Below are 17653 nucleotides of genomic sequence, written 5' to 3'. Positions count from 1 at the left end.
GCCACCCAGGAGGTTAGTGAGATTCTGACCAATTGGTGTCAAGATTCAGATTTTACAGATGATGAATTATCGGATGATGACAGAGATATGGAAAGTGAGCCACCCGCTAAAATAGAGCAACTTTCAGAAAAGAAAGAAAGTTCAGAAAGTGGGGAATGTGCAGAAGCTGAAAGGCAGGCAGAAAGTATTCCACCTGAGTAGAAAAAATTGCAGCTGACATTGTCAATATTGTACTTGACAATCTCCAGTGCACTGACACTGATTATTCTTGTCACAGTGAGAAATGTACCTCACCCAAATCTGGATTCAACGGGGGAATCATCTTTGATAAAGTGAGAGAGTTTTTTTACCTCACGTGCTCCTTCCGCACCGCAAAAATCACGCAAACTGCATTTTTCCAAGATTGCAGGAAAACATTTTGAAAAGATGAAAGGGGAGCTGAAAACAACAGCAAAGAAGAGCAAAGACTATTTTATTAGTCTGTCAAAGGTAACCCACTCCCCTGAAACTGAGAGAATAGGTTCCCATGACAGTATGAGTGTCAGCCTCCCAGGTTCAGCATGCGAAACTCCTCGTTCAAATTCTAGCATGTCTGTCCATGCCCCTTCTAGAAGCTCATCTACTCTGGGAAACATGATCAAATCTGCTACTCCAACTAGCTTTAATGTCATCAAATCTGAACTTAGTGACATATACAGCGAGTTCACAAAGGAGAAAGAACATGGCATTATCCAAGAAAGGCTCGAAAACATTAACATAAGCGAGAAAGTGAAGAATTTCTCGAGAGAATTGACAGAGAAACTGTACGACCATTTAGTGATAAGTCGTGTATACCAAATTCCCACAATTGTTATGGGTAGAAGTCTATCAGACTCCGTCATCTCCAGGACACCACAGCAAGTAGCTGAATCGAGAGTTTTCTTTTCTCCTGAAGTCCTCTATGTAATCATAGAAGACGCAGTTGGAAAATTTTTGCAAAATATTCTGCTTTTGGTTGATGATGAAACAATAGATGAAATTGTTCAGAGCGAAAAAGTGTCTTATGCTGTTGAAGAGATCCAAAAGGTCATTGCAAAGGGACAGAAACGGGCAAGAGACACAGAATCAGACTATTCTCAGAAAAGTGGCAGAGAATCTAAAAAACCCTGTCCTTCTAGACCAGCGTCTCTGGAAAAGCAGGTCAAGTCACCAGAGAAACGCTCAACATCCTCTTGTTCAAGTTCAACACCAGTTCTCGAGAGGATGGAGGAGGAAATGTCTGGAAAGTCAGAGGACAGATTCTCAGAGGACATACCCTCGGAAAAGTCTGAGGAGCAAACCTCAGAAAAGTTAGAGGAAAAACTGTCTGAAATGTCTAAAGAGAAACCCTCAGAAAAGTTAGAGGAAAAGCTCTCAGAATTGTCAGTGTCATCTCAGGCAGCAGCCGAGTACCTTGCCATGTGTCTAATAGCTAGACTCATGGCTCAGTACAAAAAGAGTCTAAAAAAGCCTCTGCTTTCATTAGCTAACAAAAACTTAGAAGACATTATTGAACATGTCAAGAACTTGGTGCAACCTGAAATCAGCATTGAGGAGTCTATAACAAATCTGGACAAGAATGTGAGTCAATTGACCAAAAAATTGTTTAAAGGACTCATCAAGGAGTTTGGCTCCACAGAACAGGTCATGAATGCTGCTTGGGCAGGTGATAGTTCATTTGATGAGGCTATTTTGAAGCATTTGAAAATCAATTTGGGTGTCCTCACAAGTCCTCCACAAAAGTCCAAAATTGCCAGGTTCTTTGGAGCAGTGGGAAGAGCTATTATGTATCCCTTCAGATGCTGTTTTAAGGGCAGCGATGACTAAAGACCTTGACTTTTCCACTGCCTTGCTTCTCTCAAAATCTTGAAGCAGAAATTATCCAAAAACTGGTCTTGATGCATTTTCAATCATCCAGGAAAGTAAATCTCCAAAAGTTGATTCTGTTCATCTGGACGTAGCGTTTTGTGGGAGAAACGTTTTGTCACTCATCCAAGTTAATTTGCACTATCATGAAATTAAAAAAAAAGAAATCAAAATTAAAAACAAGGTGACTTTTGTTGTCTTTTCTTGATGTCAACCACAAATTAAAAAAGTGTAGCATATGTGTACTCTGGTCATCAGTACTTGTATTTTAATGTATTACAGTATAATTTGATATAGTGATCATTCTGTGTCAAAACCAAACCTTCTGCTCAACTGTTCACAGTAGAAAAGTTTAACGTTTATAATGATTGCTGTAAATTTTAGCGTCATATATCAGATAATTTCTGTTTTTAACTACCCTCATGTGTGGCTCTCCAGCCCATGAGACAGGCATAGTCTCCACCTTCCTGGTTGTGGGATTTCTCCAGTGGTGTAAGTGCTGCGGCGCAGTCTGTTGTCACTCTGATGTGGCGCTTTTGGCAAAGGTTCAGTGATGTAACCCATCTCTGACGCTCCCTCATATGCAGTCCACCTAGTGGCATGATTGCCAATAAAGATGCCATTAACCCCAGCATCTGCAGGCATTGTCTGAATGTTGCCCAGGGCATCTTTTACAGTCCCTTGGCAACATGCCTGGTGTTTCTTTTTTAATAAGATCATCAATCTTCAGGTGGTCAAGCAGATCTGGCGTCTCTTTGGAAGGACAATCACACATTAGTGTCAGATTCACTTGCAGGTGTTTGTAGGAGGTGACCACTATCCTGTAATGGACTGATACATAGAACTGAGTATAGAGGAGTGTGATACAGGGTGTGTGCAGAAATGGTGTTTAAAGTCTGTAGATTGGGAGACATATATTTCCATTTTGGGGTCTAAATTTCTAGAAAGCAAGCAGGCTGTGCTGAACATGATCATTAAATACTGTCAGCCGCATAACTTTATAGAAGATGAGGGGTTCAGAAGCTGCTTCACCTCCTTGACCTTCCCTTTCAGAAAGGTATGAGAAAGAGATGTAAAGTGTGTATAACCACTTTCACCTTGGTCCCAACATATTACAAAAACGTCACATTTTTAATAAAAATTGTGTAAACTGTGCCTTTACCCCTCACAAGTACACAACCACTCCCACTGTCACAAGCATGTATTTTTCCCAACAAAACTCACTTTTATTTCACTTTTTTTTTACTTACATTTCTTTGCAACAAAGATTTCTGTAAAATCTACATTTGACATACTTTTACAGTTAGCTGTTTCAGTCTCTCCATACTTTTTTATCCGATCTTTCTTTGCAAGCTCCTTTGAATCCGAGCTGCATGGGATTGTTTTTAATATCCAGCAGATGTCGCTATTGAGCAGCACACTAACACAGTGTCGACACAGTAAGGTTTCATACACTCCATGAGACGTCATCTACCCATTACTACTCTTGCAGGGTAACACAGTTTATGAGCATAAGGAAACAAAATGATGATCTCCTTTAGGATTTTCTGGCAGAGAGCAGAATTCATGACTCCATCAATTAAGTTGTTCAGTTGTTCAGGTCCTGAACCATTTAAGTAGCCTCAGACCACTGAACTATCCCCACAATGTTTGACTGTTGCTGTGTTCTTGTGATAAAATGTTTTGTTAGATTTGTGTCTGATGTAATGAGATTCAACCATTCCAAAAACCTCAGATTTTACCAAATATCTTCCCCAAAGTCTTGTACATTTTGAAGATCTTTTTGGGCAAATGTGAGATGAATTTTTGTCTTCTTTTTGGTCAGCACTGCTTTTTGCCATGAAACTCCCCCATTAGATGTTCTTCAGATTTTACTATGGGTTCTTCTGTGACCACCTGGATTAGCTGTCCATGTTGGAGTAATTTTGGTGGACCGGACACTTCTGGGAAGGTTCACCACGGTCCCAAGTTTTCTCCATTTGTGGACAAAAACATCCCACTGAAGTTTTCTAGTCTTCTTCTCTATATTATTTATTGGGGGTTGGCAAACAGCAAAATGTTGCATTACCACCACCATTTGGTGTGGAGCGTGGACCAAAATGTAAAAAAAAAAGAAAAGAAAGAAAAAGTAAAAAAAATAATAAAAATATATATATAAAAAAAACATTTAAAAAATCGATAATTCAAATCCCCCCCAAACAAATTAGTCTGCCTTAAAAAAAAAAGGCCTGATAACTTTCACTTTTCAACTTCTTACAAAATAAATCAACTAAGTCCAGTTTCACTTTCATATCACCAAGGTTTTTGATCAGTTGTCTTCTTTTGGCATCATGTTTCTGACAGTGCATTAAAACATGCTCTATTGTTTCTTCTTCTCTATATGCTGAGTGACTGTCTTGAATTCGAGTCTGAGCATATCGCAGATCTTAGTGGTCTTGCATCTTCAATCCACTGGACAGCTAACAGTATTGAAACTATACACTGATAGTCCGTCACTGATCCTTTTCCTTACTTTGACATTAAACTCAGGAACAATAAATACTGTCCCGCTTTGGTTGGATGAATTCCTTGATGCATCTGTGTAGATTTTGACATAACTTGTATGTCTGCATTGTATGCGAGTTTAATATAAAACCCCTATTCTTGTTCTTTTTGTCCAATAGTTTGAAATCTGCTACAGCATCAGGGAGTATCCATTGTGGTATTACAGGTAATGGTAGAGATTGATTCATGCTGATGTTGTTCAGATTAAGTTCAGCTGCTTCCTGCCTCACTGTTCACCCAAAGCTCTTCAATTCTCTTTTCTCTTTTTCCCAGCAGGGTTGGAGAATAGTTTTTGTTGAAAGATCTTGACCATGTCCCAGTAGTTCAGTATTAACTGCTCTCTTCTGATTTCTAATGGCATTTCTACCTTTAAAACGACTCCAACAGCAGCAGTAAACGCACCTGTGCAGAGTCTTAGCCCCTGATATTGGGGCTAAGATACTATCTATGATACTATCTAACTTATGAAGACTTGTTCCAGCGTTTGCTGGAGTCCAAAATTTTTTAGACTTTATAAACTTTATAACTATTTCCAGACTGATAGATGTATGTTACTTGGTTTCTTTAAAATGTGACATGATGATAAATATATGGGAAAGTGACACCAATACATATTTTTGACATCTTTAGTCTACTTCTCTTGAGTGTGGTTCGTAAAATTTAACTTGTGTTGTTAATCACAGTTAATTCATGATTTAAAAGCAGGGGGCAATTAGTTTTTCAAACAGAGTCAGAAAACAAAAAACATTCATGCAGACAGTTTTAACTTTCAGGTGGATATCAGTTTTATTCTATTACTCAACAATTGTACAACAAACTTTGTTACAAATACATTTAAAAGTGCAATTTTAAATAAAAAGAGGATAACACGTCTTAATTTCTGCTTGCCACACACCTGTAAACTACCTGGCAGATCTTACCCGCCTTCCGGTCTGTCTACAACTGCGGTGGAGACGCGTTGTGGTTTGACGCATTGCAGATCCCCTCCTGCCAATCAGCAGCCTCCTTACAGCATGCAGCACATTGCGGGTCCGCGCTGTCCAATCAGAATCCGGCTCTCAAAATCAAAACTGCAACTGTACCCAGTGCCGTCAGCCGCGCTGTTTAGAGCGTATCCTTCCGCCTGTATAAAAGATCGTTACACAAAGTAGTCCGTCAGTTTCTGCGCGGCCGCGCTAGCGTGTTAGTGTCGCGTTATTGAGGTCATAATAATTATTGATATTGATATATTTTTTAATATTTTTAATTGTCATGAAACATAATGACGCCAATGGATCGCCAGATGACATTAATTTTGCCTTAAATGTAAATATATATAAAAGAGAAACCACCTTGAGATTGAACGGACGCCATAAAGAGAGGTTTTTATTTAATTGGAGAGTGGACAGGTGCTGACAGGTAACAGCACTCTATTTAAAATGATACTTTATCATGGATACTTAGACTGGATAAGGTTTAATAGAGAGTTTCTCAAAGCCAAAAATGTAGGCTGGCAGCTCCTAAATTATGTGATGAAAATGTAAGTATATTATTTCTGCATATACATAACCTGCAGTACTATTCCTAATCACTTTAATATGTGTTAATGTGACCAATAAATACAGAGCAATCCAAAACCATATGTAGAAATCATTCCAGTGGCTTCAGCATAAAAGGAAAAAACTAATGTTTTAAGCCTTTTTTACATTTTGAAAACAGCAAACCATATTCAGAAAGCTCCTCTCATTATTCTCGCGACAGATGACATTTGAAATGTCTGGGCTGACTCACCAACTGATGCCTCAACCTAATGGGACTGTCGATGCTCTTAAACAGTCAAATTGTACAGAGTGAAACTGCAAGTTTTGTGCAGTGGGCAGACTAATGTTTAAAGCCAAACGATATAAGATCCACATATTCACGTAACCAGCTGTTGGAAAATTAAGTAAGCGCCATTGTTCCATCTAACCCTAAAGTAAATACAGAAAATAATTAATGGCCATAAACAACACCAAAACACATACCATGCTATGCTTGTGAGCAATGTTATTTTGTAATTTTTTTTTAACTGCAATTAAAAAAATAATAATTAAACCTTAACCTGTATTTGGTGGCGATGGCAAAAAGTGGGCAGGTAACATGCTGATTTAAATGTTTTTAGTATTACAGCAATAACTAATGGGAGGAAAGTGAAGCTTGACTGACACATGAGGCCAGTCCTGCTGGTTTCACTAGTTAACATTAACCTCACCATGTGTAATTAATTACATTTAATTAATTAGATCCCAAATTAAGACTTGATGGTCTGTATTGTGCGGTAAATATGTTTATTTCTCCTCTAAACTTGGTAATCTGAACATGCTAGTGTGTTGAAATCAGACGTGACACCCGAGCGGTAGATATGAGTGTAAACCAGGTACACTGCAAACTCATGTTGTGGATAATCATCCTGGTAATCTTTAAAGTTTCCAAAATCTTTTTTTTTTCATTGTGACCTGAAAAAAGCAACTGAGGCCATGAAGATGTTTCTAACTTTTCCAGTAGGTGACCATTGCAAAATGTTTAAGGCATTTTGGCACTGCCTTTGCTAATGTCCATGAGAATGTACTGCATAATCCTCCTTTCAGAGTAACCAAACTTTACAAAAATTGACCAAACGTTTTATTAGTGATGACCCGAAATGGGATATTAAGTCAATCACAGGTATCCCGCCCTGGTGGCCAGTATAATGAAAGAATGGTTTTGGGGGACTTCATGAGAACACCACTTTGCAGAGCCGGAAGCTACATCTATCTATGTTTACCATTTCTTTTCAGGCTGTAGCATTTTTCCCCCCCTATTTCCTGGAGCGTGATCTTTTGTCACACAATAAGAAATGTGGTGTGAGAGCAGCATATGAGTGGTTGTGGTTTAACAGGTAGAGTGGGTCATCCACCATGATGTAAGCTCAGTGCTATGATCCCCCGACTCCACCACATTGTCAAAAATGGTGAAATAACATACCATGTCCAGGTGATGGATACTTAAAGCTCAACATTTCCTGCAACTAGGGTGACCAGGTGTCCCACTTAAAAAATTTAAAGCCTACAGCATATTTGTCATTCACATTCATGTTTTAAATACATAAAAAAAAGTCCTTATAGTCATTTAAAAAGCAACATTTTATGTTATTCCTACATTTAAATTTTGAAACTCAAGCAGCAAATGTTCTGCAAAAGCACATTTACATTGACAGTGAAGTTATAGTTCTCCAGAGTTTCTGAAGATCTTTCTTGTTTTCTTTGGACATTGGCTGTTTGTACCCGACCATTTTCAAAATAACATATTTTACTTGTTTATCAAGCCACTCAATACTGAGCAGTGAATCATTCAAGGATGAAAAGGCACCTCACTCACAGGATGAACCAGACCAGTGTTGTGTCTACAGATCATTTGTATCTTTAGGCATCTCAGCATTGTGGTTCCTTAGAAAATAATGAGAGAATGGGACAAGTCAAAGACAAGAGAAGAAGTGCCGACCTTAAAAAATATCTACAGCAGATGAACCATATCCAAGAGTCAAGTATTTAAGAAACAGGGGAACAAAAAATCCAGTAAAGACCTAACACAGGACCTGAGAGATGCATCTGGAGCTTCAGTAGATCCATCTCCTGTTCATTAAAGCGTTATCAGAAACGGTCTCTGTGGAAGATTGGCTGTCAAGAAGTTATTCTTAATGAAGAGAAACAGAACAAAATTACACAACTGGTCTTTTGGAGTGTTTGTCAATATATACAGAATAGAGAGTACAACAGTGAGTGTCTACCCCCCATCAGCAAACATTTAGCGACCTTGGGAAGGAAAAACTCCCTTTCAACAGGAAGAAACCACTAGCAGAACCATGCTCAGGGAGGGGCAGCCATCTGCCATGACTGGCTAGTGGCAAATGGAGGAAGACAGGACAAGACTTGTGTACTATATTTTTGTGCATATTTGCACATGTTTCATTAAATTTCCGAAGCCGTTTCCTATTTTCCTGGCAAAATAAAAAGAAACGAAGCCTGGACCTCTTGTATCACATCCTTTCCTAAAGTATATGTACTCCCAACACCACCAACCTACCCAAGCATTGTAATAATATAGACCTTACCATTCAATTGAAAAACAGTTCCACTTTGATTTCCTTCCTGATTTCTAACTAAGTGCGGTTATTCCAACTCCTAACTTCTCTGGATTTAAATTAAAAATGACAAGATGGTGCGTATGAACGCGTGCAGCGAGCGCGGGAGCCATACTCACTGGTCTTTGCGGAGGAATACCGTGAGAGCTGTGCGGCGGTGCTTTGTCCTGCGTACCCGCCCCCAAGCAGCAGCCAGCCCTCCTGCTCTGTGGCGACCGTCCATTTCCCTCTGTTCCCCCGTAGCGTTAGCAGACCCGCTGTTGGAACTCCGCACAGACATGGTGAGTATTTTAACCAGCCGTGCCTTGAGATGTGTGTGGATTTAAGCTGTGTGAACTTGACTGGAAGCCAGATGCGGGGTTGAAATATCTCCGTAGTAGAGCGCTCAGGGACGAATGTTAATACTGTGGCGGTACTAGACAGAGACTCTGCGGGCGGAGCAGTTTATTACCACCGCGGCTTTTTCCTCCCCCCCTCTTTAAGAGCCCACTCTGTGAAATTGCAGCAGATTTTGGTGCCGTAAGCACCTTCACAAACTGAGAACTGAGAGGTAGTACTCGTTACAGGTGGCCACAGTTGGTAGTTGTGGTGGAGCTTTTGGCTGGTTAGCATCACAGCTAACAGTGATCCCCTCGCCGATAGTCTGATTTTCCGGTGGTTTCTTTTCTTCTGTTTTTTAGTAAGGATGTAAGGATGGCTAATTTTCTCAGGAGGAGAGTTGCCTCTCTCTGCTGATTATTCTGAGACATGGAGCTGTAAAATAAAGGTGCACATCTGCCCTTCATGTTCAGACCATTTATGTAAGGGTGCATATTATCATAGGCGTTAGCTTAACAGTTGTAGATAAGAGCTGTCAAAGTCCAACGTGCAACCATTGTAAAAGCCGCTGATAGTCCTAATTAGGCCAGAGGTTATGGTGTACATACATGCATACGCTTTGCGTAGAATAAAACGTGTTTGACCTGTTTTGACGTCACATTTTTAAGTACAGATTGATGATCCTAGATGAAAAGTCTGATCTGCAGTGGATGCACACTGCAATCACCATGTTACACTATTTATACTATTTAAACACGCACATACACCACTGTTCCTGGGTTGTGTGTCCATGAATGCACTGTGCCAGTCTCCAGGGGAGTGGTAGCATCCCACCCAGGTTTGTCGTTTATAGCTTGTGGAGGGAGTTGCTTGCGTTTACACATTCGGGACCCTATTGTTAAGTATAAAAATTGATCCTTTTGTAGTTCATATTTTTGTTCAGTGTGTATTTGATGTCATGTTTTTAAAAAACATTTACTGAAAAAACATTTTTGGTTAAAGCACATAAATGCACCTAAACCTCTCTGCGTGGCTTTTAGTGTTGTAACTTGCCTGGTTATGTTTTTACTGCATACCCTAACCAAATACCCCTTATTACCTAAGCCTAACAGAGTTCTCTTTGGTGTCATAACTTCACCAGGTGGTTTTTAAGAGTGCCATAACCTAACTGGTAACTAACCAGGTACTACTACCTGACCTTAAAACAGTACCTTAACCTAACCAGGTAGTCTGATGATACTTAATAACATATTTAAAATAAAACTGTAAACATTTCTTTCTTTTATGACTCTGGCTGTAGTTTCTAGTGTGAATCTTTACATATCGGTCCGATCAGGTAAAATTATGTCTACAAATAAGATTAAGGTGTGGAACTTCCCAGTGTAAAGTCTATAATAAAGCTAGCATGTGTCTAGGCTTCAAAGAGAGGAAGTCAAATACATGCAACCATAAACTGCTGCCTAAAAATATAAATATGCATGATATAATTATGTGAGGGGCAAAAAACAAAAAAACAAAAAACCCCAGACTCTTAACAGTAGTGCAAACAGCAGTCCCAGGTAATTAAAGTTCCACTTTACCTGTTGTAGCAGCTTTTGTCCTGGTTAGCACTGCAGCAGGGAAGTCAAACTCATTGCACATCGACTGGGAGAGGTTTATGCCCTACTTGAGTGGGCCGGTTTTGAGTGTTTCTTGGCCTTACGTTTCATATTTTTGTTCTGCAGTAGCACATTTAAAGTTAGTGTTAGATAATTGTTGTTGGAGCTTCTCTTATTTGAATTTTTTTGGATTGGCTACAGGGCTCTGAACTTGGCTTTTTTTTTCTGTAGGAATAAGCAGAAAAACAACTTACAGAAGGGGAGCGTTTGATTTTTCAGCTTGTTTTTATTAGGGCTGCATAATGGATTAATTAGTAGTGTTTGTTTAAAAAAAAAAAAAGTGTTTTGACACAGGAGATGTAAAGCTCTGTATCTGTGTGTGTATTTACTGTATTAGACATATAGAGAACAAGCGTGCAGATGTTGACTGGCGTTCTTCAGCCTGTAGATCAGAATATAGTTTACTCTGGCTGTTCCTCATAATGTTTATTTTTGTCATTGTGAGATCATGTCCAAAAAAATTAGTCATCTGAGAGATGCCTGCATCTGAAAAGGAACATAAACCAACAGCCTTCAGGTTCAAGGTGCACACCTGTTATTTCAAGCTGCCCACCTGGCGCTGATCAACCCTCTAAGAAAGAATTTGAGGGGGGAAATCGCTTCAGGTCCTGAATGGTTCAAGTTAGTCGAATGACCCCCAGTGAAGACTGTTGGCTTTATCTTAGATTTGACATTGTTAATGTTTGTTTCAGTCTTGCTTCTGATTGGTTGATGTAATTCAAGCTCCAGAGTTTGTACTTTAATTATCTAGTCCCCGAACCTAATAATGACCTCTAAAAGCTGCTTTACAAGGCCATTTCCTGCGGGGGAAATTACCCTGTGGTTAGTTTGTGGTTGCTATAGCTACGTACGTGAGAAAGTTGACACAGGAAGTAGGCTGAAGCTGTACTTCCTTGTACTTCCTTACATATGCAGGATTCGTTTAAAAGCAGACAGACTTGTCTTGCGTGACATGTCCATCATGAGTTCACTTTAACTGTCAAAGTACAGGGAACAGAAGCTGTTGTGTTCGGCTTTAATCAAAGCCATCTGCACGGAGTTTAATTTTACATTTCAGAATAATACCCATGGGTGCTGTAGAAGGAAATCATAGAGCCCTCATACTTGACGCGGCTCTATTGCCAGGCGCCTTGAGAGGAATTTGGCCTGGATATTAGAGGTGTTAGCAGCTTGTTAACCATCGCTCGGCCTGACACAGATCAGTGCCGTCATTAGTGTCCGCCTTTCCCTTGGGTCACATGAGTACACAGCATATTTTGATTCAGATATCAGGTAATTGATCATTTTACCATTTTAGTTTCAGTTTCAGGTTTGGCTTCCGGCAGTTTTTATTATTATTAAAACAGGATCATGTAGATAGTGCTGTTAATGTGCCCGACCTCTCGCTTTCCCTTTGAGCATATCCACAAAGTTCAAGGAAATCTACTTTATTAAAAAATAGATTTCTAATTAGTTAACCAGTCTGCAATTGTGCTAAATAATTAGGGCCGTAATATCATGATAATATTTTTGTATTTCTATAGCTTTTATCTAAACTACCATTTCTTCCCATGAACACAATAAAGTTCATCCAAAAACAAATATAAAGATGATAAGATCTTTCACGAGCAAAGCAATGATGAGGTCAGGCTTGATATTGTCTTCCCAGTGAGGATTATAGCTTATGGAGAAAGGGGAACTTCCCGAGGGGTCCACCTGGTGTGAACCATGATGCTTTGCAGGAGGTCAGATGACTAGCCAACCGATCCTCCCTGGGAGCTGCAAATGTAGCAGTGAGATGACAGGTGACAGATTAGCATATACATGTGGAGACGCACACACACACTGAACTCTCATGACCTCCCCCCTGGTCTGGACCCCGTTACTCTCACACACCTAATGTCAATTTTACTGATAAGTTTCACTGACCTCCTCCAGCCTCGATTTCTTTGTTCCGCTGCTCTTCATGTGTTGAGCCTCCGCAGGAGGTTTTGAATGTCCATGTGTCGGGGAGGCTGAAACACTGCTAAGAGAGGGGTTCTCCAAAGTTGTTGGAGGCAGTTGAAGCCAGGGTAGAACAGTGCCTGGTCACTTGGATAGAAAGCTTGGCTGAGAGACTGACACACAGGAAAACGTCAACAGGTGGAGCAACTTTTCCATCAACCTGGCTGGTCAGTGCCAATCTGCTGACTCTTTCTGCTCTGGGGAAAACTTCTGTCATCCACCTACACTGGAATGACTGAAAGACGAGACGACTGATGCATCCGTCTGCCCATCCAGGACAACTAAAAACATCTTTTAGCATCTTATAATCCATGTTCCTGAATATGTAACTATTCAGAAACATGGCAAAGTCTCCTCCTTCCATCCTTTCTGCCAATCAGAAGCGACGGATAGATGTCTAACCATTTTTTTCATCCACCCATTCCTCCCAGTTCCTGCCCTTCCTGCTATCACCCACTCGTCATGCTGCCCAAGAAAATCGCCGTCTACCCAGCAGAAGACGAGCTGGTGAGCTTGTCCACCGTTTATGACCTCCTGGACGAGCAGCAGTACTACTATAAAGAGCTGATCCAGCAGCAGGAGAGGAGCTACAGGGCCTTCCTGCAGATGCTGATGGACTCGTCATCAAGCCGCATGGATGGCCTTGTCAGAGAGATGCAGGACCTGAGGAACTGCCTGCAGAGAACCAAAGCCGAGCTGGCTGAAGTAAAAAAGCAGGGCGTCCAGACCAGCAAGCAGGCTGAGTGCCTGGCTGAGGGCTTGGTGATGGTGCGGGGAGCGCTCGATGGGCTGACCATAAAAACTGGAGGAGGAGGTGGTGGTGGAGCAGGAAGAGGTGTGGATCTGAAGCAGCGCAGAGGGCCTGGAGGGTTAAGACTGGATGGAGGAATAGGAGGTGGAGGCAGGGATGTGAAAAAAACAGAACCAAAAGCAGCGAAGCTGGTGGCAGACCTAACAGATATCCACTTTGATGATATAAAGGTTGGATTCAAGTAATGAGATCCCTGATTAATCCCCGCATTTGCTTCCTAATGTCATTATCAAAAGCCTTGAAGCCTTGTCAGTGTTTTTGTTGATGTTGTGAGGAGTTTGTCTTTCTTTCTCTCTTTCAAAGTAACATAATCCTGGAGTTTTAAAATGAGCCTTTCGAAATAAGGAAATTTTAGATCATTAAATGACAGTAAAAGCAGTAAGCTATGGTAAACTGTGAAGATGATGACCGAAGATGAAGAGTTCTGTCAGGCAAAGCTTGCATGTCACAAGTCGACCACAACAAAGTGCTTACAGAAGCAGTTCTCACCACTGTTTGTGATGCCTGATGAGGCAGGATCTGATTAATCTCACTTTAAAAGATAATCAAGTCTCATTAAAAGAAAAAAAAATGCTTAGTTTGTTGAACCAAAACGATTGTATTGGATTTCTTTTTTTTTTTTCTTAATCAATCTTGGTAATAACATAGCATATTAATTCACTCTTTGGTGTTTTTGTTTTGTTTTTTTAGGCTGACCAACTAACAGAAGAGCAGATTGCTGGTAAGGTGATGCCATAAAACACTTCTAATTTTATTCGCGTCTTTACAGCTGCAGTGTAAATGTCCTTTCTTCTTCTCTTCGTTTGCCTGTTCAGAGTTCAAGGAGGCTTTCTCCCTGTTCGATAAAGACGGAGATGGTACCATTACCACGAAGGAGCTGGGCACTGTCATGAGGTCACTGGGTCAAAACCCGACCGAGGCAGAACTCCAGGATATGATCAACGAGGTGGATGCTGATGGTACGCTGCTGTCCTCCCTCGACACGGGGGAAGGATTCATCTGTCTAACTTGTCTTTTTTTAAATAACCCTTTTATCGATGATGAGTCATATTTACCTCCTACTCCTAGGCAACGGGACCATCGACTTCCCCGAGTTCCTGACAATGATGGCGAGGAAGATGAAGGACACTGACAGTGAGGAGGAGATCAGGGAGGCATTCAGAGTCTTTGATAAGGTGGGCCTGGTTTAAGTGTTTTTCATACATATTTTGACGTATGAATGCTGCAGTCAGTATAACAGCTGCGTCAAGGCACTTTGCAAGGTATCAGAATACTCCAACAATCGGTGGCACTCGCGGTCTAATTTCTGATGGTTGGAAATTTATGAAAGATGGCATACTATGCTGCTTTTCCTAGCCATTTCCAGTCACTGGAAACAAGAGAAATTGCGTAGGTCTTTATAGACGTCCTGTTGATAAGAAGAGTAGAAAAGAGCTGGTAAATTCTTGTGGGAAAAAAAACTTCCATACAAGCCCTCGGTGTGTTCTCAGCACTCGTCCCGATGCATTTGAAGCATTTAAACGACTCGACTTAAGTCTGTGTGGGGAAACTGACTCGCCTCATGTCATATTCAAAGCAGGAAGTCAGAAATAGGAATGAAGGAAGTGGCCAGTCAGTTTTCAAAATAAAATTCCCTTTTCATAACAACACTTCTGATATGAAGCCACAGCTCCTCACTGTAAATGACTCTTAACTAATCCAGCGTGCTCCTCGTTGGAGGATGTGGTGAAGAGTAAAACGGGATCTTTTTTTGGATTTGACCTCCTGCCTCACAAATCCAGAGTAGATATGCGGAGAAACACTGAAATGGCACGCGTGTTGGTCTGATCACTTTTCCCCATCTCTTTGTCAGGATGGAAATGGCTACATCAGTGCAGCAGAGCTGCGTCATGTGATGACTAACCTGGGAGAGAAGCTGACAGACGAGGAAGTAGACGAGATGATCAGGGAAGCAGACATCGACGGGGACGGACAGGTCAACTACGAAGGTGAGCTTGGTCATGAGTGTTATTAGAAGCTCCAGAGCTCTGATTGGTCCTGAGGCTTGCTGTGTTATAATTCCTGATGGCTTTTCTTTCTCCGCCTCTTCGTTCTCCACAGAATTTGTCCAGATGATGACCGCCAAGTGAACTGGGCTCGCGTTAAAGACAAAGAATCTGTCAAAAGTTTCACTTACCTCTTATTGCAAAAATCTACATTTAATCATACTGTTCTGTATCAACAACTTAAACTGAATGTTCAAAATCTCAGATCTGTCCATATTAAACAAGTTCACAAAAAGGAAAAAAAAAACAACTAACTGAATCTGCATGTACTGGCTTGTACCCCCACCTCTCCGTCCCACTCCCCTCTCCCATCTCAGCGCCGAGCTGCCCAATCAGATCTCAACTCAACAGCCGAGCGGTCGCCGCGCAGCTGGCTTCCTGACGTCACTGCGATGTTTCGGGACGGCCGATCGCCTTTCTTCCTCGACTTCCTGTCTTCTTTCATTTCTGTTCTTCATGCATGAGGCTTTTCGTGGGTTAGCGTCGAGAGCACAGCAGGAGAAAGCAGTCGGTGGTCCTCAGGTCGGCCTAGGAGGTGTTGGTTAGCTGAGCGAAGGAAGAAGCTTTCACAGTTTGCTTACCTGAGTGAAGTCAGATATTTTTAAGAAAAGCATAAAAATAGAATAAATAAGAAGTCATTTTAGATCTTGTGTTTCGGGCATGTCACTTTTCCTTCGTGTGTTCACCTTTTGTTCAAGGCAGGGTGACGATTTTGAGCCATGTTGGGCGGCGAGTGTGTCGTAGGGTTTCAGGGCGGTTGGTTAAAGATGATCGACATACACAAGCAGCTTTTGACGCAACATTGAGTAAACAAATGGTTTTAGATTAACAGGAAGTGATGAAAGAATAAAATGTCATTGCCTCAAATGCTGTGTGTGTACACAAGTTCACTTTAGTGGGGACGGGGGTCGGTGCTTTGCGGTGTTTCTATCTTCTGTTTGTGCGTGCGTGTGCGTGCGTGTGTGTGTGGGTGTGTGTATGGGTGCGGCGAGGCCCGGCCCAGTCCAGCTGTTCTGTTTGGTTCAGTTGATCTGCATTCCAAGATGTACATGCTCGTCTTTACATTTTGTTTTTCCAATAAAAACACAAACATGAACTGAGATGCCACTTTGTGTGTGTGGGTTTTTTTGTTTTGTTTTTTTTAAAAGCTGACTTGTGTGTTTTCCTGCAACTCTGTGGGGGACGTACTGCTTTAAAATGACTCATTGGTGATCGGTGTGATGTCTTACTGTGAGCACAGACTCTGAAACCCACCTAACATATTTTGGGATGAGATTAACAAAAACTACTTTCTGCGAAAGCACAAGACTGTGATAAAAGGATGCAACCATGGACTGTATAAAAAAAGATGGTGTTTGGGAGCCATATATCGATAACAGGGTGGGTTTATCAACTTACACTTCCATTATTGGCTAGAAAGTCACGTCAGCTGTTGGCTTCAGTTTGTGATGTTTTGTTTCAGTCTTACTTCACTGACTCGTTAGTAAACCCACATTCATTTATTGCCAGACCATTGAAGGTAAATAAAGTCTAAGAAAATCAACTGTTAATGAATGTATATTTTACAAATCCACTAGTGAACCATCCATTCAGTCATCTACCAGTTCTTTGGGCCAGGTCCTACTTCCCTCAGCTGATCCAGGGGAATACAGAGGTGTTTCCAGGCTAGCTGACACATGTTATCTCTCCAGTTTGTCCAGGGTCCATCCCGGTGCCAGCTCTGATATGAGGACTACCAAATGTTTGAGGGCTAATACCCTCCATCTCACTCTAAGGGATGGAGGGTATTAGCCCTGACCAAAACATTTGTGTTTATTTTTACCATAACTGATCAATTCTGGGTACTATAGGGAGATTTTATTTGCCATTTCCAATCTAAATGCTTCATAGGGCACTGTCACTCCTTTTTAGTAACTCAGATTAGCAGATGGCACCATAGGCTATAGACTAGGCTGCAAAACACAAGGCAAGACCATAGATACTCATGTTAAAATCCCCAACTTAGGAGCAGAAATAATCATATAAATAACAGTTCTGACCTCTACGTATGAGCAAATCACAGCACCGCCTGATGTGCCTGGCAAAAATGTGTTTTGTTTTTTTGGTAATGACAGAGTAGTTGTGATCAGCTGGCCACGATAATCCTGTAAATGTAGCAGAAATTTAAGAAAACAAACAAAATCAAAAATGGGAACTAAATGATTAAACCTCCATCTGAGGGGTAGGTGAGTAAAATCTTCGTCTTCTGCAGTACCCCCATATAAGTAAATCC

General features: G+C 41.0%; 1 protein-coding gene across 1 annotated transcript; it reads left to right on the top strand.

Annotated features, from left to right (window-relative positions):
* Positions 1 to 8739: 8739 nt before the first annotated feature.
* calm1a (calmodulin 1a) lies at positions 8740 to 16483 on the top strand. The gene is made up of 6 exons (XM_026151856.1): positions 8740 to 8847; positions 14027 to 14057; positions 14152 to 14295; positions 14405 to 14511; positions 15189 to 15324; positions 15437 to 16483. The coding sequence occupies exons 1-6, from the start codon at positions 8845 to 8847 to the stop codon at positions 15463 to 15465; spliced, it is 450 nt and encodes a 149-aa protein (XP_026007641.1). The 5' UTR covers positions 8740 to 8844; the 3' UTR covers positions 15466 to 16483.
* Positions 16484 to 17653: the final 1170 nt, after the last annotated feature.

This window comes from Astatotilapia calliptera, chromosome 19, assembly GCF_900246225.1.
Source record: "Astatotilapia calliptera chromosome 19, fAstCal1.2, whole genome shotgun sequence".
Lineage (NCBI taxonomy): Eukaryota > Metazoa > Chordata > Actinopteri > Cichliformes > Cichlidae > Astatotilapia > Astatotilapia calliptera.
This window is presented reverse-complemented; position numbering and strand designations above follow the sequence as displayed.